This window comes from Lepus europaeus, chromosome 20 (assembly GCF_033115175.1).
Source record: "Lepus europaeus isolate LE1 chromosome 20, mLepTim1.pri, whole genome shotgun sequence".
In the NCBI taxonomy this organism is placed as follows: Eukaryota; Metazoa; Chordata; class Mammalia; order Lagomorpha; family Leporidae; genus Lepus; species Lepus europaeus.
This window is the reverse complement of record NC_084846.1, coordinates 35675743-35697891: the sequence shown is the minus strand read 5'-3', so window position 1 is coordinate 35697891 and position 22149 is coordinate 35675743. Positions and strand designations below refer to the sequence as shown.

At 48.1% G+C, this 22149-nt stretch overlaps 1 protein-coding gene across 1 annotated transcript in view; it reads right to left on the bottom strand.

Moving 5' to 3' along the window:
* FKBP9 (FKBP prolyl isomerase 9) overlaps positions 1 to 22149 on the bottom strand; it is a 44701-nt gene that overhangs the window by 17769 nt on the left and 4783 nt on the right. Inside the window, exons 2-6 of the mRNA XM_062178406.1 lie at positions 8996 to 9141; positions 8416 to 8605; positions 7657 to 7802; positions 2531 to 2720; positions 742 to 887 (exon numbers count right to left, since the gene is read on the bottom strand). Of these exons, the coding sequence (XP_062034390.1) occupies positions 742 to 887; positions 2531 to 2720; positions 7657 to 7802; positions 8416 to 8605; positions 8996 to 9141 (818 nt within the window). The remainder of the gene's footprint in view (positions 1 to 741; positions 888 to 2530; positions 2721 to 7656; positions 7803 to 8415; positions 8606 to 8995; positions 9142 to 22149) is intronic.

Here is a 22149-nt window from a genome sequence, read left to right as displayed (position 1 = left end):
ATTATGAAATCCACGTATAGTTTCTTCATAAATATGCATTTTCCACAAACTTTTTAAATACCCCTCATAGGCACAGATTTCAACAATTTTTATACCAAACTAACCTCATCTTTTAATTCCATTTTCCACAAAGTTTTTGAAGTTCTCTCATAAATATAAAGAGAGACAAAATATAAAAAGATGTTCTCAATCGGTCACGCTGGAATTCACTATATAACTCTTTTAACTTTGGTGTAGATTTAATATTTTCAAAGAAAAATGCAAAGGGAGAGCAAGGAAGAGAATTCCAGAACTAAATTTATCTGGGGGGCCAGAACTGTGGTGCAGCACGGTAAAGCACAGCTTGCGACACTGGATCCCAAGTTTGCATCTAAGCTGCTCTGTTTTCCATGCAGCTCCCTGCTAATACACCTGGGACGGCAGCAGAAGAACTTGGGTCCCTGCCACCCATGTGGGAGACCCAGATGGGGTTCCAGGCTTATGGCTTTGGCCTGGCCCAACTCTAGCTATTGTAGCCATTTGAGGAGTGATCCAGCAAATGAATGATCTCTCTGTTCCTCTGTCACTCTGCTTGTCAAATTAATTAACTAATACTAATTAAATTTAAAAAAAAAAAAAAAAACAACTATGTGGGCACTTGAGCCATAAGTTTGCCATTGGCTTCAAATGCTGGCTGTCAGAAAGCCATGTTCCAAGCAGTGTGGAGGCAGCCAGGTAGTGGCAAAGGCAGGCGATGCTCACCTCTTCCCTCTTCCCCATAACCCAGGTGAGGGGGGACCACGATCCTCCGCTTCTCCCCAATGCAGACACCAAGTAAACCTTCATCCATGCCAGGAATCACGTAGCCCTGCCCAATGTACGTGTCAAAGGTGCGGTTCCGGGAGTAGCTAGGGAAGGAGAAAGAGAAGGAGGAGGAGGTCACTCCTGAGGGTCAGGTGCACGCCGTATCCTAATGCACACTCTGCTTTCATTTTGATCTTTCACTGCTGTTTTCCCCCCAGAGAATTTTAAAATGTAAAAGAAAAGATCCTAGGAACAGGAAGAATGTATTATTCAAATAAAATAATACCATATAAAGATTCTTGTGGGATGTTTTGGATGACTAAATTAACTGGAATCCTATTATCTCTGGTAATAGAGACAGGTAGGTTGCTGTCACTACTTGTTTACCCTACAGCAAGCTGAGGGAGTGGTTCCACAGAGCACATGCCACCTGAATGAGCTGGACTTACCAAATGCCTGCCACATGCATTTTGCACTTACTTGAGCCTGATAAACAAAACAAAACTTGGATAACAAAAGAGGCACAGTCATTAGCACCGGCAACACCAGGAAGGGAGCTGAAGGCATCCAAGCCGCCCTTTCAGCTGAACAGCCTTTAAAGTCTGCCCGGTATTTTCCTGCCTTATCTCTGTCATCTGGAACAGGTGCTGCAACAGGGAAAAGCCTGAAGCTCAAGGAAATCAAGGCTGCTCACTGTGACTCGGGCAGAGACCGGGAGCCAGCTCTCCCGGCACGCCACGTTCTCTGTCTGTTCCACTTCCTTCACCTCACTTCTGGGTACACCCCATGTTGTGCTCCACAGCTGGGTTTACACTCGGAAAGCTCAGCACAGAATGCAGTCTGCTGGCGTTCCAGGGTGGGCCTCTCCTGTTTTCCCACAGTCCTCAACAGGAGACTGATAACGGCATATGAAGAAATCCAGGTCAGGGGTTGTGGTGCAGCAGTTAAGTTGCCACATGCTACGCCAGCATCCCACATGGGCACTGTTTTGAGTCCCAGCTGCTCCACTTCCAATCCAGCTCCCTGTTAATGTGCATGGGAAAGCAGAAGATGGCTGGGCCCCCGCCACCCACCTGAGAGACCTGCATGGAGTTCCTGGCTCCTGGCTTCGCCTTGGCCCAGCCCTGGCCATTGTGGCCATCTTGGGAGTGAACCAGCAGATGGAAAATCTCCCCCTACCCCACCTTATCAGATACAATAAATAATTCTTTAAAAAAGAAAGGAAGAAATGCAGTACAGAAACCAGAAACCAGGGGCTGGCATTACTGGGTAGCCAGCTAAGCTGCTGCCTGCCCCATTGGCATCTCATACTGGATCAATGGTTTAAATCCCAGCTACTCCACATCTGATTCAGCTCCATGGTAATGCTCCTAGGAAAGCAGCAGAAGATGGCCCAATTACTGGGTTCCTGTCAACCATGTGGGAGACCCGGATGAAGCTCTGGACTCCCGGCTTCAGCCTGACACAGCCTAGGCTGTTGTAGCCATGTGGGGAATAAACCAGCAGACAGAAAATCTCTACATCTCTCCCTCCTTCTCTATGTCACTCTGCCCTTGAAATAAATAAAAGTAAATATTTAAAAAAAAAAAAAAAAAAAAGAGGGAGAGAGAGAGAGAGAGAGACCGACCAGTACTAGAGGTGAAATCCTAGCCAGGAGTCGGCACTGACAGAGTATTCAGACCACGGGCCTGTGGTGGTAGACTTAGAAGACATTCTGACGAGCCGAAGGCTCCACTTATTTCCTTACCTGGAATCAAAGAAGGTGCCATCCAGAAGTGTGCCATTGTAATGATACCGGAGAAAGTCCCCGCTCTGACTTCTCCGTCCACAGTTTTCAGGCACTACCTTGTTCTCAATGGAAATGCTGTCCTTGGGGTTGTGGAGGTCCAGCAATGCAACATCAAACACCAGAGATGCCTGTCCAGGAATGTCCTTCCCTAGAGGGCAATGGAGGGAGGTGGTTCCATTAGGACTCGGGATTTAGGGAGCGCATAAGCTATAAGGCAGCACCTCCATGCTGCTGTTACTCAATCCTGGAAGTTTGCACGCCAAGGAAACATGGTTCTCTTTCTTTTTTTAAAAAAAAAAAATATCTTTAGTTAAGTCTTTGAGAGGCAGAAAGAGAGAGTGTGCACTTCCATTTGCTCGTTCACTCCCCAGATGCCCACAACCAGCAGGGCTGGGCCAGGCCAGGCCAATGCCAACAGGCGAGAACACAGTCCAGGTCTCCCATGCAGCTGGCAAGACCCTAACTACTTGAGCCATCACCTACTGCTTCCCAGGGTCCACATCAGCAGGAAGCTGCGGTCAGGAACTTGACCCAGGGACTCTGATGTGGGACACGGCATACTGACCAGAGCCTCAACTGTGGACTACATGCCTGCCCCAGTTCCTCTAGGTCTCATGATGCCTCGCCATGGTGTCCACGCAATTCAACCCCAGGCTAGTGAGTACTAGCCAAAGCCCAGCTCACCCAGGAGAAGGAACAAACGGATACTAAAGACATAAGAGACTATTACGACCACATTTCTATGTTCATGCTGACCCATGAACGCTCTATGCGGGTGCATGTGTTTTATACCCACAGGCAAACACAAATACACACCTCTGTGGGTTTCTGTTTGTATACAAATGCAAATCAGAGACTTTTAAAGGCATAAGTCCCAACACTCTGATCTGGTTTTGGAGAACATACACACACCTGGTTTTTTTTAATCAACAGCCAATATTTTTTTTAAAGAGGCAAAATGCAAACTTCAATCCTTTAAGTGTATCCAAAACAGGATACCACAACAACTTGAGGGCTTGAGGGCTTCAGGTGGGAAGGAATCAAAGCCGAAAGCCAGGAACTCAATGCAGGTTTCCTACATGGGTGGCAGGAACCCAGCTACTTAAGCCATCACCTGCTGCCTCCCAGTATATGCAGCAGCAAGAAGCTGGAGCCAGGGGGCAGAGCCAAAAATCCAACTTTGGCACTCTGATGTGGGACACAGGTGTATAGCCAGCGTCCTAACCACTAGGCTGAACGCCTGCCACAGGGTGGTACTATTTCTCTCGGGTGTGCCTAACACTGGGGATGTGGTGAGTACAAGAATGTAATGAATACACACATTCATAGATTCAACCAATGCCAAGTTCAAAGAAAACAAAACTATGTGCATACTAAACAGGTACAGACTTTCCCTTGTCATTATCCCATTAACAATACAGTGTAACAACACCACAAAGCATTTACATTCTATCAGGTATTGTAAGTAATGGAGAGATGATTTAATACACACGGGAGTATGTGTGTAGGTTATGTGCAAACCCCACATTATTTTATGTAAGTGACTTGGGCTGCTATGGTTTGGATATGGGGGTGGGGAGGGATGCGTGTTCTGAACCAGTCCCCTGCAGGGACTGAGAGACAAGTGTATCTGCAAAGGACCATCCACATGGCACTGCGGGATACCAGCTCATCCCCAAAGAGCAACACCAACCAATAAAGAACTCTGACTCCACTCTGTGAGAGGCAGGGTTCGTATCTCTGAAGGATGTGAAAGGATTACGTGCATAATCTCCCATAAACTAACAGTTTTCAGAAAGATGCTGGGTCTAAGTAAGAGCTTTAAGTTCAGTTGTGCTGTTTCAAAAGAACTATTTAAAACTTTTTAAAAATTCATGTAAATAAAAATCAAAGGGTAAAATTTTTCTTTGTTAAAATATTTTAATAATTTAAAACTACCTGATCTCCTGGAAAATTCTACTATAAAAAAAAAAAAAAAAAAAACTCTGACTCCAGGAATTTGAGATAACAGAAAATTAACATGACAAAGCAAGTGACCTGGATCCTTCCGCTGGACCTGTGGCAGAGCTCAGCCCTCCTCTCTCCTATTGAGAGGAATGAAATCTGCTCAAAGGTGCTAACTCAGCCTTCAGAATGCAAGGCATGCTCAATCAGAGCTGGATCACTCTTCTGTGCTTTTCTTCATCTTTTAACTTAAGAGGAAAAGAAAGTAAGTCTTAATAGTAACACCAGCGGCTGGTGTTGTGGCACAGTGGGTTAAGTCACTGCCAGCCACACTGATACGCCACGCTGGAGTGTCAATTCGAGTTTGGGCTGTTCCACCTCTCATCCAACTCCCTGCTAATGTGCCTGGGAAAATAATGGAGCATGGTCCAAGTACGTGGGCCACTGCCTACCACATGGGAGACCTAAATGGAATTCCTGGCTCCTGGATTTGGCCTGGCCCAGTCCTGACCATTATAATCATTTGGGGAGTGAACCAGAGGATGGAAGATCTTTCTCTCTCTTTCTGTCTCTCCCTTTCTGTCACTCTACCTTTCAAATAAAAGAAATCTTTAAAAAGAAATGTAACACCAGGGTTTAAATTTTTTTAGCATTAGCATGTGCTAACTGAATATTTTTATAGCAACTTTACTACTAAGATAATAGTCCATATACCATTAAATTCACCCAATTGAAATTATACTTGGAGAGCTGAGCACAGTATTCAAGTATAAAGTATTTTTTTTAAAGATTTATTTATTTACTTGAAAGTCAGAGCTACACAGACAGAGAAGGAGAGGCAGAGAGAGACAGAGAGGTCTTCCATCCACTGGTTTACTCCCCATTTGGCTGCATTAAATAGTTACTTTTAAAAAATACTAAAAAGGGAGGGGGGGCGGTGCTGTGGCATAGCGAGTTAAGCCACTGTCTGCAGTGCCAGCATCCCATATGAGTGACAGTTTGAGCCCCAGCTGCTCTACTTCTGATCCAGCTCTCTGTTATGGCCTGTGGAAGCAGTAGAGGATGGCCCAAGTCCTTGGGTCCCTGCACCTATGTGGGAGACCAGGAAGAAGCTCCTGGCTTCGGACTGGCACAGCTCTGGCCATTGTGGCCAACTGGGGAATGAACCAGCAGATGGAAGACCTTTCTCTCTCCCTCTGCCTCTCCTTCTCTCTGTGTGTTACGCCGACTTTCAAATAAATAAATAAATCTTAAAAAAAAAAAAAGTAACTAAAATAAGCTGGGGCCAGCACTGTGGCACAGCTGGTTAAAGCCCCAGCATGGAGCACCGGCATCCCATATAGGCACTGGTTCTAGTCATGGCTGCTTCTCTTCTGATCCAACTCTCTGCTATGGCCTGGGAGAGCAGTAGAAGATGGCCCAAGTCCTTGGGCCCCTGCACCCACATAGCAGACCCAGAAGAAGCTCCTGGTTCCTGACTTCAGGTCAGCTCAGTTCTGGCTGTTGTGGCCATTTTGGGGAGTGAACCAGAGGATGAAATACCTTTCTTTCTCTCTCTCTACCTCTCTCTGTAATTCTTTCAAAAATAAAAATAAAAATAAATAAAAGAAGCTATGTATTACAAATATTTAAACTAATATTTATTTGACATAAGTAACTAATATTCCTCAAATTAGGCTGGGCATCTAGTTGTTTTTGTTTTGTTTTTTAACATAGATGATGATATCCAAAGAATTTGGGAGCTAGTTGAATGAACTTTCATTGGCCAGAGATCATTTGAATGTCAATTAGAAAGGCCACATCTCAAGGAGGAGAGAATAAAACATATGATGGTAGTGGTTTTCACACTCTTCTTTTCGTGGGTAATGCCATCTCCACCCTCTTTTAAGAAACTGTCAACAGATCCCTAGCAGGTAAAATATATAAAAGTGCAGGTGGCCTGGGAAGACTGAGCCCCATCCACTGAGGACTCCCTCTCATCCAGCTCACTTGGACAAGCGTACAAGGGTTATTACAAGTTGGGTACCACTATCTATTAGTAAAGCTCTCAGACAGCATCACGTTCTCCTTTCTAGTCTCAACTAGATCGATGCATCTCTGCTGTTTAAATGCTTACAGTTCTCTCTGTTATGTCAATCTGTCAGCACGGTTAAACACCTGAAATTCAAACCTGAGTAACTGAGAAATTCTGTTTATCAGCCACTATCAGGACACTCATTCTTACTAATTTATTTTCTTTTCTTTTCTTTTTCTTTTTTTTTTTTTTTTTTTTGGACAGGCAGAGTGGACAGTGAGAGAGAGAGAGACAGAGAGAAAGGTCTTCCTTTGCCGTTGGTTCACCCTCCAATGGCCGCGGCCGGCACACCGCGCTGATCCAAAGGCAGAAGCCAAGTGCTTCTCCTGGTCTCCCATGGGGTGCAGGGCCCAAGGACCTGAGCCATCCTCCACTGCACTCCAGGGCCACAGCAGAGAGCTTGCCTGGAACAGGAGCAACCAGGACAGAATCCGGTGCCCCGACCGGGACTAGAACCTGGTGTGCCGGCGCCGCAAGGCGGAGGATTAGCCAACTGAGCCACTAATTTATTTTCTAATGGTATGCTTGTATTTGCCTACAGGAGCTAATGTCACAAACAAAATCTATCACGGAGTTATACATTGGGGGAAGTTTGGCAATTCTGACATCTTATGAATAATAATTTTCTACCTTGATATCTGCAACCTTTAGACATTCAAACCTTATTTCACAGGTGGGGAAATAAGAGAGGATGGTGCCCAAAGCCACAGCTGGAAGACAGAGATGAAGGGCTTACTTGTGAATGCCAATGACCATGAGCAAGTGGGATTTTCTGCAACTCGGGCAACAGAGAGCAGACAACCCAGACGAAGGCCGTCCACTAGAACTTTCTGCAGTGACGGGCCCCTCTGGATCTGCACCGTCTACTACAGCACCTCTCAAGTACCTGAAATGTGCAGGGTGACCAAGGGAATGAATTTTAAATCTTATGTAGTTTTAATTTATTTCCATTTAAATGTAAATAGCCTCATGTGTCTTAGTGGCTAGCATACTGGACCAGAAGGCCCCATGGGTGTCACGTGGTGTTCCTGCAATAAGAATGAGGGTGGGTAAGAGAAGGTCTTACCATCTCCCTCCTCTCCATAGGCCAGGAAAGGCGGGATGGTGATGATGCGTTTCTCCCCCACACACATCCCCAGGAGCCCTTTATCCATTCCAGGAATCAGCCAGCCGATCCCCACGTACGTGTCATATGTCTTCATGCGATTGTGACTGAAAAACCAATGAGAAGGGAGAAAGTTCCATACCATGAGGGTGTCTCCAGTTCACCCTCAGTAAGGCTCATGCTACCCAAATCCAGCTGCACAATGCGCCCACACCCATCCTCAGGGAGCGGCATTTATGGATCCTTGCTGCCAAACATGGAGCACACGTCCTGGAGTCTTGGAAGACCTAAAAAGCATGTGTGTGTGTGGCGGTGATGGACAGAAACAGGCCAGCTGCCCCACGAATCAAACGCACCCCAGCAAGAAGGGTTCCTGGCCTTGCTCAGCCCCAGCCCTGTGCACAGCTCCAGGTGCCTTCACTGTTCCACTCCCCCTTCCAGGGGAGAACTCAAAAACCAATCAACACGTGTGTGAGCCTCCTTAGAAATGGGACTGTTCACTTACGCTGTGAAGTTAGATAAATATTGCTCTTGGGGTTTTCTCCATCGTACTACATTCTGACCCTGGCACCATGGAACACGAACCATGGAACAGAGTCTGGTGCTGGATAAAGTCTAGGAAGGGGCCTTTTCCTGGTTTTCCCATGGGTACAAAAAGCAGACAAGAGAGAAGGAATGAAGGGGTGCTTCACTGACGATACCCCCAACAGCAAGACGTACCTTGAATCAAAGAGTGTCCCATCCAAGAACGTCCCGTTGTAGTGGTACCTTACAAAATCAGACACCTGGATGGTCCGAGGGCAGCTGGGGGGCTTGAAATATGTGTGGATCTGAACCTGGTCTTCGGAATTCCAGATGTCCATCAGAAGTACGTCAAAATGAAGCACGGAGTTTGGGGGGATCACGCCAGCTAGAAAAGAACTCACACTGAGACACCATTGCCTGTCAGCCCAGACAAGCATCACAAATACCTACAACGTCGCCAACATAAATGGAAGCCATAGGGCTTTCAGGCTGGTTGCTGGTGTACCATTCCCTTCTTCCAAATGAAATTGAAAAGAGAAAAAAACAAAACTTGCCTCTCATCAAGGTATCCTTCGATACCCCAGCATTAATAATGCCTTCTTGCATATCTAGCAGAAGTGACCCTAAGAAGGCAATTTTTGCTCTGTGTGTTCACTGCTTCTCATGTTCCAGAATCTAAATCTTCCAAGATTTCACTCATCTGCATGACAGAGCTGAGTGTGAGTGTTCTGGATGTTTCTGCAGAGCTGTTCATAAACGCGGAGCAAACACTTACAAACCCCTTCGCTTCCGTAGGCAAGCTTTGGGGGGATCTTCACGAAACGCCTCTCGTTGACACACATCCCGACCAGAGCTTGGTCCATCCCCGCGATCAGCTGTCCTTTCCCCACAAACACGTTGAAAGTGGAGTCTCTGTCGTAGCTGAAGATGCAAAAGGCAGAAACAGAAAAGCATAAGAGGCCTTTCCCTCCCAGGGCACAACCAGTGTGGCAGTGGCAGGGACACAGGACAACCAGAGCAGAGAAGAGGGGCTCCCTGCCAAGGAGTTACTGATGTAGGGAGCATCTTCATGGGACAGTACTTATTTTTAAATGATTATTTCTCTACGGCCTTTTTATTTGAAAGGCAGGAACAAGAGTCAGACAGCAAGAGGGTGAGAGTGAGAGAGCGAGAGGAGAAAGACATCGTCCATCTGCTGGTTCACGTCCCAAATGCCTGCAACAGCCAGGACTGAGCCAGGCCAAAGCCAGGATCCTGGAACTCCATCAGGGTCTCCCTATGGGTTGCAGGGACCCTAGGACTTGGGCCATAATTCACTGCCTTCTCGGGGACATTAGGAAGAAGCTGGATCAGGAGAGGCCTGGATTTGAACTGGCACTCTAATCTCCAATGTGAGATACAAGTGTCCCAACAGCAGCTTAACTTGCTGCACCACAAAGCCCGCCCTGGATTTAAACTCTTTTTTTGTTGTTGTTTTTTTAGAGATTTATTTATTTATTGAAAGGCAGAGTTACAGAGAGAGAGAAGGAGAGACAGAAAAGAAGGAAAGATCTTCCATTCACTGGTTCTCTCCCCAAATGGCCACAATAGCCAGGGCTGGGCCAGGCTGAAGCCAGGAGCCAGGAGGTTCTTCCAAGTCTCCCACGTGGGTGCAGGGACCCAAGGACTTAGTCCATCTTCCGCCACTTTCCCAGGCACATGAGCAGAGAGCTGGATCAAAAGTGGAGCAGCTGGGACGTGAACTGACACCCATATGGGATGCTGGAGCTGCAGGCTGTGGCTTTAATCTGCTGTGCCATGGCACCAACCTCCAGATTTAAACTCTTAACCTCCACTTCCTCTATTTCAAAATGGGAGGAATAACACCAGGCATCCCAGGATCTATATAACAACATGAAAAGTGTTCTGGAAACCTAAGGGTTATGCCAATGTTATAATTATCACAGGTAAAAGAAAGTCTGACGAAGTATTTTTAAAAAAATATTTATTGGCCAGCGCTGCGGCTCAATAGACTAATCCTCCACCTGCGGCGCCGGCACCCCAGGTTCCAGTCCCAGTCAGGGCGCCAGATTCTGTCCAGGTTGCTCCTCTTCCAGTCCAGCTCTCTGCTGTGGCCCGGGAGCGCAGTGGAGCATGGCCCATGTCCTTGGGCCCCCTGCACCCCATGGGAGGCCAGGAGAAGCACCTGGCTCCTACCTTTGGATCAGCGTGGTGTGCCGGCCGCAGTGCACTGGCCGCGGCGGCCATTGGAGGGTGAACCAACGGCAAAGGAAGACCTTTCTCTCTCTCTCTCTCTGTCTCTCTCTCTCACTGTCTACTCTGCCTGTCAAAAAAATTATTTATGTGGGAAGCAGCGAAACAGAGAGAGAGCTCCCATCCACGGTTCACTCCCCAAATGCTGGCAACACTGGGAATGACTGGGAGCTGGGAACTCAACCCAGGTCTCAATCCAGGTGGCAGGAGCCCAGCTACTAGGGCCTGCTGCTTCCCAGAGCGCACATTAGCAGGAAGCCCAGACTGGAACAGGGGAACTCAGATATGGGATGCGAGTGCCTTAGCTGACTTTTCAACCGCTCCACCAAATGCCTGCCTCTGATGAAACCACTACCGTATGAGTTTTAAAGACTGACAGGTGATGGCCTTAGGTCAGAAGATAAATAATGAAATGATGGCTGGGAGGCACACCCTCATCAAATTTACAGCCACCAGGGTTTGCCTATTAGGACACTGTGCTAGGTTGCTTTGGGAGGAAGGGGGCCATAAAAGAAGTCCAAAGCATGGACTTTGCCTCCAAGTAGCTTTTAAACCGGTGAAGGCCCACGGAGTTTCAGCCACTATGCTCAAGAAAACAGCTGCAGACAGAGCTTGGTTTAAGACAATGAACAGTGGAAATAACTTAGAAGTTCAAGGGTATGGCACTACCTGTATGTAAGGCAAATACATACGATAAAATGCCCCACAGCTGTTTTCAGCAATGGAGATTCCTACTTGCTGACATGCAGAGATAGACACAGTAGGAGTCAAGGGCAGGTTTCAGAGGCACAGCTATAAGGTAGTCCTATTTTCAGTTTACATATAGGGAAACATATGAAAAAATCCACAAGTTGATACATGAACATATTACCAGCAGTAATCTAAAGCTAGGGGATTTCAGCTGATTTTTTCCTTCCGTTCTCGCTGACTTTTCCAAATGGTCATGTCATTCCTCCTGCCCTAAAATGCCAGGAGCTGTGGGGATTTCTGTCATAAGGACGTGCCACCTTCATTCTGTAAGCCACTCCCACCCTCTTCCTCATTGTTCCCTAAGGAGCAGCTTGGCAAGCAGCAGAGTCCACGTCACCACGCCAGGTGGGGCAGCTTCCTCACACCTGCCACCCTTCCCTTTCCCCTCGCAGCTTCACGGGCTGTGTCACCAGCCTTCGTGTCCTCCAGGGCAGTGAGCAGGAAGCAGGACTGCAAGGGCAGGCCAACAAGCTGGTGGACACAGCTCTGCGCAGCACGGCTTCACACCTAGGCCCGCTCCAGCTGGGGGCTCAAGACCGACTCCCTGGAACGCCAGCTCTCGCATTTCTCCTGGCTGGGGCCTGGCGGCGCCAGAACCATCATCAAACTGGCGGGCTGCTAATAACGGGTCAGAAAGCAAGACTTCAAAGACTCCCGAGGCTCAGAACATGTGCAAACAGCAACAGGACACAGGCAGAAAACGACTTCAAGCATGTATTTTCCTTCCACAGAACCTGAAGATGTAAGGAGACTTCAAAGAGTTCATGGGAAATGCATTTTATGAAAAAACTACACACAGACCTCAAATTTGTTTTGCACCAAAATAAACTCATCTTTTAATTCCACAGACTTTGGGAAGCACCCTCCTAGTTCCCAAAACACTTCGTAATAATGACTACCATTTATGGAGGGTTTATTACGCTTCAGAGCCAGCAGCAAACTAACCTCTTTACACGCACCACCTCACTTAATCCTCCTGTGCAGGTCTCCAAAGAGCTCATGGGAAATGCATGGACTTCATACACTTTTTGTAACAAAACGGACCTATCTTTTACTTCCATTTTTCCATGAGCCTTCTCAAGTGCCCTCACACAACACTTTAAGTAGGCGCTGTGATATTCATACTCCTTGGAAAGTAAACATTTTCCCAACCTCTGGGGCACAGAGGGTTAAGCAAGAGCTTGTGATGTCTGATCCCATATAGGAGTGCTGGTTTGAGTCCCTAGGCCTCCATTCTGAGCCAGCATCCTGCTAAGGCAACAGATGACAGCCCAAGTGCTTGGGTCCTTTCTGCCCATGTGTGAAATCCACATGGAGCCACCTCCTCCTTCAGCCTTGGCCCAGCCCCAGATGTCGTGGGCATTTGGGGAGTGAACCAGCAGATGGAAGATCTCTCTGTCAGTCTTTCCCCCGGTCTCTGTCACTCTGCCTTTCAAACATATATTTAATTTCCCAAGCTCACAAACTCAGATAAGTGGGGGGAAGAGCTAGACCCCAGGACTGCGTGACTCTGAAGCTGAGAAACAAGACCTCCAAGGTGGTGTATAAAAGATGCTGCTACCTCATAGTACTACTTTTCTTCACCTGATGACTGCCCAAGCCTGTGAACAAGTAAGCAGCAAAGTGTTAAATACAAAAAAAAAGGCCTTTCTGATAGCAAATGTATACATTTACATACACAAGAAACCGATAATGCGAGACTTATCTACTACTTAAAACTCCAACCACCTGGAAAGTTGTTCTTAGCAAGTATATGCTGATCAGCACAACTGGCACAATTTCAGGGGTAGCGTCACACCCAGAACCAGTCATGAAAATTGATTTTCCAGATTCTGGAGTACTTGTCAGCACTTACGTTGCCTGACCCGGCAACTGGTTGCTTCTACCTCTTTTGCTTTTTTTTTTTTTTAAGATTTACTTTTTGTTTATTTGAAAGGAAGAGTTAATTAGAGACAAAGGCAGAGAGAGAAAGAGACAGATATGTTCCATCCACTGGTTCACTCCCCATATGGCTACAAAGGCCTTGGGCTGGGCCAGCTTAAAGCCAGGAGTCAGGAGCTTCCTCCAGGTCTTCCACATGGGTGCAGTGGAAGCACCAAGCACTTGGGCCATTCTCCATTGCTTTTCCCAGGGTGCATTAGATAGGAATTGGAGTAGCTGGGACGCGAACCTGCACCCATATGGGATGCCAGCATCACAGGCTATAGTTTTACCCACTAAGCCACACACTGGCCCCTATTTCCACCTCTCATTGTTATCCCAGCCAGGATCCTGCAGGAAACAGGCGACACACCCCAGTGAGGCAATTCCAGGAAACTTTAACAGAAGGGCTGTGCTCGGCTGACATCAGGCTCAATGGTGAGAAATGAAAGCTTTTCCTCTACGATCAGGAACAAGGCAAGGATGCCTATGTTTTCTACATGTGTTCAACATAATCTTGGAACTCCCAGCCAGAGCAATTAAGCAAGAAAAAGAAATATGATGCATCCAAACTGGAAAGAAGAAGTAAAACTATCCCTGTTCACAGATAAAACGATCCTGTACATAGCAAACCCTGAAGCGTCCACACACACAGTCAGAACTAATAAACTGAACTCACTAAGCTACACAATATGAAAACATCAGCACATAAAAATCAGTTGTGCTTCTATAAATATGAATGACCTGAAAACAAAACAGTACTATTAACAACACCATCAAAAAGAACAAAATTTTGGCCGACACCGCGGCTCACTAGGCTAATCCTCCGCCTGCACGCCGGCACCCTGGGTTCTAGTCCCAGTCGGGGCGCCGGATTCTGTCCCGGTTGCTCCTCTTCCAGTCCAGCTCTCTGCTGAGACCTGGGAAGGCAGTGGAGGATGGCCCAAGTGCTTGGGCCCTGCACCCTCATGGGAGACCAGGAGGAAGCTCCTGGCTCCTGGCTCCGGATTGGCGTAGCGCGCCAGTCGCAACACGCCGGCTGTAGCAGCCACTTTGGGGGTGAACCAACGGAAAGGAAGACCTTTCTCTCTGTCTCTTTCTCTCACTGTCTAACTCTACCTGTCAAAAAAAAAAAAAAAAATTTTTTAGGAATAAACTACACCAAGGGGCAAAAGCACTGTGCAGTGAAAACCAGAAAAACACCATGGAAAGAAATGAAGGAGAACACAGATAAACGGAAAGACATCTAACGGTTAGGGGGCGAAAGCTCTGTATTGCAAAAATCTCCATACTACTCAGAAGGTCTCTATAGGTTCTACGCAATTCTTATCCTAATCCTAATGGCATGTTTTGCAGAAATAGGACAAAAACCATCCTAAAATCACATGGAATCTCCAAGGACTCCAAATAGCTAAAACAACCTGGAGAAAGCACAAAGCTGCAGTCTCCCATTTGCTGATTTTGAAACATATTACGAAGTTACAACAGTAAAAACAGTATGATACCGGAATAAACACAAACATACAGAAATTAATGCTTACATATATGGTCAGATGATTTTGCCTAGGACGCCAAGACTACCCAACAGGAAAAGGACATCTCTTCAATGAACAGTACTAGGAAAACTGAATGCCCACAGGTGAAAGAAGAAAGCTGGGTCCTTACCTTACCCATAAATGACTCAACGAGCAAATCTAAGACCTGAAACTATAAACTGCTAGAGGAGACCATATGGGAAAAGTTTCATAACATTGAACTTTACAATAATGTCTTAGATATGAAACCAAAAGCACAAATAACAAAAGTAAAACAGACAAATGGGACTTTGTCAAACAAAAACAGGAGCCAGGGCCGGCGCCGTGGCTTAACAGGCTAATCCTCCGCCTCTGCAGCGCCGGCACATCAGGTTCTAGTCCTGGTTGGGGCGCCGGATTCTATCCCGGTTGCCCCTCTTCCAGGCTCTCTGCTATGGCCTGGGAAGGCAGTGGAGGATGGCCCAAGTCCTTGGGCCCTGCACCAGCATGGGAGACCAGGAGAAGCACCTGGCTCCTGGCTTCAGATCAGCACGATGAGCCGGCCGCAGTGGCCATTGGAGGGTGAACCAACGACAAAAAGGAAGACCTTTCTCTCTGTCTCTCTCTCTCACTATCCACTCTGCCTGTCCAAAAAAAAAAAAAAAAAGCTTGAATCATATTTAAAAAAAAAAAAAAAACAGGAGCCAGGAGATTCTTCTGGGTCTCCCATGTGGATGCAGAGCCCTAAGCTTTCCCAGGCACACTAGCAGGGAGCTGGATCAGAAATGGGGCAGCCGAGGCTCAAACCAGTGCCCATATGGGATGCTGGTGCTACAGGCAGTGGCTTTACCAGCTACACCACAGTACCAGCCCCAAGAAGGAACTTTTGAAAGAAATAGCAAAAGGAACACACTCTGAAAGCCCCCAATGCCCACTCCTGCCCCAATCCCCTACTCTCTTTTTTTAAAAGGGACTGAAAAGGAGGCTATTGTAGTTAAGGGACGGCAACAAAATGTTGGGAGGTAGAGAAAGAATGGAGGAACAGGAACAGACCTACAAAAGAAAACACAGGATTGAGGTCTACAAGGGCACTGCAAAAAGTGCTTAGAAAAATGAAATTAAAATCTGTTTACTTTGGCGCTAAAAATTTTGAAATCCATGTTTTTCATATACATTTTCCATGACTGTTTGAACACTGTTCATATGAAGAGACAAAGACAGACAAACAGGGAAAGAGAGTTTCTACCTGCCAGTTCACACCCCCAAATGCCCACATCAGCTGAGCCTGGGCCGAACCAAAGCCAGGAGCTGGGAACTCCATCCAGAGCTCGCACATGGGTGGCAGGATCCAATCACCCGAGCCATTATTGCTGCCTCCCGAGTTCTGCACTAGAAGGAAGCTCAGAACCTGGCACTGAATGCAGGCACTCTGATGTACGTGAAGGTCTCAACCTCTAGGCCAAATGCCCACCTCTATTCTCTCTCTCTCTCTCTCTCTTTTTTTTTTTTTTTTGACAGGCAGAGTTAGACAGTGAGAGAGAGAGACAGAGAGAAATGTCTTCCTTCCGTTGGTTCACCCCCCCAAATGGCTGCTATGGCTGGCGCACTGTGCTGATCCAAAACCAAGAGCCAGGTGCCCCCTCCTGGTCTCCCATGCCGGTGCAGGGCCCAAGCACTTGGCCATCCTCAATGCCTTCCTGGGTCACAGCAGAGAGCTGGACTGGAAGAGGGGCAACCGGGACAGAACCAGTGCCCCAACCAGGACTAGAACCCGGAGTATTGGCGACACAGGTGGAGGATTAACTTAGTGAGCCATGGCGCTGGCCCCCATTCTCTTTTCTTTTTTAATTTTTGACAGGCAGAGTGGACAGTGAGAGAGACAGGGAGAAAGGTCTTCCTTTGCCGTTGGTTCACCCTCCAATGGCCGCTGCGGCCAGTGCACTGCGGCCGGCGCACCGCGCTGATCTGAAGGCAGGAGCCAGGTGCCTATCCTGGTCTCCCATGCTGGTGCAGGGCCCAAGCACTTGGGCCATCCTCCACTGCACTCCCGGGCCATAGCAGAGAGCTGGCCTGGAAGAGGGGCAACCGGGACAGAATCCGGCGCCCCGACCGGGACTAGAACCTGGTGTGCCGGCACCACTAGGCGGAGGATTAGCCTGTTGAGCCATGGCACTGGCCCCCCATTCTCTTTTAATCCCATTTTCCCTGACCAGTCCCTGGAGGGGCTTCAGAGTGGAAATCGGTGAACAAAAGGAGCTGGAAAGTGAGCAGTGATGCAAAGTAAACCTTCAGAATAGCTACACCACTCTGGAGCACCTTCTCCATGCCTAACAGCTTAGCAACTACAATTTTAATCTTCTAGAATTCTCTAACCAGTTTTAAAAACTCTGTGTGTGGGGCTGGCGCCATGGCGCAGTAGGTTAATCCTCTACCTGTGGCGCTGGCATCCCATATATGGGCACCGGTTCTAGCCCCAGCTGCTCCTCTTCCGATCCAACTCTCTGCTATGGCCTGGGAAAGCAGTGGAAGATGGCCCTGGTCCTTGGGCCCCTGCACCCATGTGGGAGACCCAGAAGAAGCACCTGGCTCCTGGCTTTGGATTGGTGCAGCTCCAGCAGTTGCGGCCATTTGGGGAATGAACCAATGGACGGAAGACCTTTCTCTCTGTTTGTCCCTCTCACTCTCTGTAACTCTACCTCTCAAATAAATAAATAAATAAAAACTCTGTATGTATCAAAATTCAATTAATTCTAATTTCCTTGTGTGTAAACTGGCATGTTTGTACTACTCGTTGCTGAAATTCTTTTTTTTTTTAAGATGTATTCATTTATTTGAAAGTCAGAGTTACAGTGAGAAAGAGAAGGAGAACCAGAGAGAGAAAAAGAGAGAGAGAGATTTGCCATCTGCTGGCTCACCCAGGAATGAGCCAGGCAAAAGCCAGGGGCCAGGCCATGAGATTATTCTTATCTCAGATCCAGAGACTACCACCGAGGGGAAAAACTGCCCTTTGGTTCTGTGAGCTCGGATCAGTTTAAAAAAGGCGAAGTCAGCTTGCCCTGATACCAGTTTTAGATTCTGTGTACACAATGAACATTGAATACTTTTGAACATGGGAAAGACTGGTGGATTTGGAGCAAGATGATAAGGAACAAGCCCTCAAGGTTGGTCCAGTCTCATGTGGACCAACCCAGATGGCTGACTTGCCAAGAACCTGCTGGTTACACGACAATGGTGCCACCATGGTGCTTAGGAAATGGGACTGAAACTCACCTTTGCACTGGCTGACTCACGCCCTCCCCTGGCTGAGATCCACCACCAATGCTAGAACCAACTACAGACTCAACGAGGGGGAAGCAGGGGTGAGTGTTCAGCACAGCTGTCGGGTTCCCTCCTGGGATGCCCACATTTCGTGTTGGGGTGCCTGGTTTCAGCACTGGCTCCTTTGCTTGTTTGGGGTGTGGACCAGCAGATGGAAGATATGTCTCTTTCAAATAAAGTATATATAAATAAATAATTAAATTTCTCCTGGAGGGGAACAAAGTCTTGACTCTTCTGCCTGCCGCCCCCTCTCCACACCTTACACTCCCAAATGTGACTCTGGGCTCCCCAGGCCCTCTGCCCATGAGTATTTCCCTCAACCACCTGCAGCAGCAACTGAAACCAGGCAAGGGAGGAAGGGCAGGCAGCTGATGAAATGGCAAAAACAAGAGAACACTGCAATGAAGGAAGACAGAGAGGGGGACAGGGAGGAAATACATCCTCTCCTATCCACATGGGGGCTCAGATCCTGCCATGGGAACAGTCGGCTTGGATGGCCTTTGGGACACTTAAAATACCCTTAAAAGAAACATTCTGCAAAGTAAAATCATTACATTGCTGTTATGGACTTTTGTTGCTAAGCAATAGCACAAATGAAAAGATCAGATCCCAATAGATAATTCTTATTTTACACAAGTGCTCAGCTCAGTAAACCACAACTAAATGCAGTCATTAATACGAATGCACAGTTGCCGGCATCAGACATGAATGAAAATTAAAAGCCTGCTCATCAGCCTACACAGGGGATGCTTGGCTAACCTGCCAAGAGCCCCAGGAGGAAGAACAGGCCTAGAGGCTAGCAAGAACTCCTGGGGCTAACATCGAACCAGCAGCGCTCCTTGCATCACTCCTCCTTTTCCTAAGAGCCCACCACACAGCTGTGCAGATTCACACTCTTATGTGTGCCACCGAAAGCAGCAGGTCCTGACCTCACCCACTGCCCTGTCACCACTGACCCCTCCTGACCATCCCTACACCATCTGGTACTGCCCAGCCCACTGCCTCTTCTCTGCAACCAGTCTTGCTGATAGGAGCCTGTGCCCCAACTTTGGACCCTGTGACAACACCAGTCAGCTTCTCTCCTGGGTATCTGGAATTGTGGTGGAGTCTTGTTAGCACGGGTGGACAAGGAATGCTGCTGTAGCGCTCCCTTTTGTCGGGGGGGAGGGGGTGAGTGAAAGTCCCTCTGCAATCCTGGATGGGGGGGGGGCAGGTGCACCCAGCAAGTCACCTCCGTTCATGATTCCGGACCTTCACGAGGAAGCCGAGCCCCTCCCAGTAATTCCCCCTCCTTTCTGCTCATGCCAACAGGTATGGCTTTGTGTCCTCTCCTCCCCTTACCCCGAGGTGTGGGTAAGGACTTTTGTCTGTTTCATTCTCTGCCTATCCTGGGCACCTAGAACATTAGACACCAGATAACTGTAAATTGTAAATTGCAGCTCCCTGGAGTTGACCTGTAGGATTCCTGCTCATACTGACAGCTGATCCACTTACTCCTCTGCACAAAAATCTTTGAAAAACACCACACAGAAGTAAAGACTCCCAGCCTGGCCACTGGGGCCGTCTATGGATTCATTCTCCCACATCTCTCCAGTTCCGTGCCCTCCACCTCCTGAGCCTCCTGACTGCAGCCTCTTGCACTGCTCATGCCCAGGCCATGGGCCACCCCATTTTCCCCTATTTTTTTTTAAAGACATTTATTTGCAAGGCAGAGTTACAGAGAGAAAGAGAGCGAGAGAGAGAGAGAGAGAGAGAGGGAAAGAGTGAGAGAGAGAGAGATAGAGAGGTCTTCTATCTGCTGGTTCACTCCCCAAATGGCCTCAATGGCCAGGGCTGGGCCAGGACGAAGCCAGGAGCCTGGACCTCCATCCAGGTCTCCCGGTGGGTGCAGGGGCCCATGTACTTGGGCCATCTTCTGCTGCTTTGCTAAGCTTATCAGCAGAGAGTTGGGTCCGAGGTTGAGCCGTGCCCACATGGGATCTCGGCAATGCAGGTGGCTTATCCTGCCGTGCCACAATGCCAGCCCTCTCCTATTTCCTCACTTAAACACACTTCCCACTTCAAGGAATGAGATCCCATCCATGCTCAACGCCCAGCACAAGCCTCAGCTCCTCCCCAAAGCCTTCCTCCTGCAAGAAGAAATCCTTGTCTTTGGTATTGGCAAAGGTGCCACGTCTACTACTTCCGTGGCACTCTGCACACTGCCTGACTTGTGGGGGGCACGAGAGTGCCCTGGCCCAAGTCTGAAGGTGACCAACGTCATCTCTCATTTTCTGGGCCCACCGCTGTGCCCCCATCCCCACTGCTTCCTATTTCACCATAGCCCTGGCCAGCTTCTACTTTACCATGTAACCTCCGGCTGGTCTGTCCTCCCACCAGAACATAAGCTCCATGAGGGGCAGAGGTTTCTGTCTGACTTATTTACTGCTACATCCCCAGCACCTGAAGGGGAAGGAGTCAATGAGAATGTGTTGAATGAATGAATATGTAAAACAGAGTTGGCCTCCATGAATGAGTCTGTTAGAGCGATGGTTCACAAACTACAGCCATCAGACCAGCAGCAACAGCTGGGAACTTTCCACAAATGCAAATCCGTTGGCCGCACCCCAGAGCTACCTGAGTCAGAGGCCATGTATAACCACCACTGCAGCTCTCCAGGTGAGTCTGATGCACGAACAGTTTGACCACCACTGTGCCAGGGCACCTGCAAGTCCACAGACCCACAAAGACATGTGTGGGCACACAATATTTACTGAGTGCTTAGACCTTACGGGTCTGGAGGCAGTGGATGAATCAACCAGACACTGACACATATTCTGCCTGCTTAATGACAACCGGAACATGTTAAACTCTGGTCACAAGAAAGGAGCTGATCATTTTCCTCACTCTTATTGCAAGGAATGCTGCGGAACTCCTATGAAGCTGAACCAAGGGGCAGGCATTTAGCTCCACAGTTGAGCTGATGTTTGGGATGCACACATTCTATATCAGAGTACCTGGGTTCAAGTCCTGGCTCTGCTCCCTATTCTAGGTTCTTGCTAATGTGCACCCTGCAAGGCAGCTGTGAGGGATCAAGTACTTGGCTCCCTGCCACCCTCAACGGAGCCCCAGATGGACTTCCAGGCTCCTGGTTTTGGCTTGTCCCATCCTTGGGTATTCGGACATTTGAGGAGTAACCCAGTTGATGGAAGATCTCTTCCCTGCATTTCAAATAAATTTCAAAAATTTTTTAAAAGCTGAATCAGGAATGGCTGATGAGAGGCTCGCAAGAGCTGGAGAGTAACACCAGTAACCTCTGGAACAGTAGGCATAGAGCACACTACGAAGCCCTCAGAAGCCCTGAAACACATCCCAGGCAGTGGCCAAGGGCTGAGGGTCTCTGGGCCTCCTGGCAACTGCAAATGTCTATTAACTGAAAAGGCAGCACCTGCCCTGGTGCCAGCAGAGACAAAGAAAGCAAGGCCCTTGTGGTTTGTGATCCTGGTCAAATCAAAGTTCAAAACACCCAAATCTCTGTTCCTCCAAGCCCCGTGCACAGGAATATCAACATCATGCCCTATAGCTCCCAACATTCCAAAGGAGTGGAGATCTAAGAGGGAAGCTCCCAGGGTGAAGCAGCCACTGTGTATGCCTGGCCCCCTCCACTCCAGTCTCCCAGTGACCTCTGTAAGCGCAAGTCTGACCCCACACTCTCCTGATTAAAACTCTGCAATGGATTCTCATTGTCCTTATCCAGGCAGCAGGATCTCTCACAGGCTGACCAACTTCCTCTCTGGCTACGCCTCACCTTTCCCCTGGTCCTTTGTCACCACCCCCCCAACTCCTACTCTAGCTCACTTTCCCCAACTCCACACGACCCACTCCAGGCCTCTGTAGGACCCGTAAATCTGTCAGTCAAACACTTTCCTGTCCCTCCCCTCCGCACTCCAAGCTCTTATCTCTCAGCAACTGCCTGGCAAGTTCTCTCATCCTTAGGTCTTATTCCTACAGTCAATCATACCATTCCCCACCCCCAATATAGCCATGCCTTCTGTGTCTTCACAGCTTCATGACTTTCTTCCATCAGACTCATGGGCAGACTACAGACCACAGAATATGGCCACAAACTACCTGGCTTCCAATTTCCACTCAACTAGCCAAGAGCTAGGTGTTTGGGAAAATCCATTTGTACTTT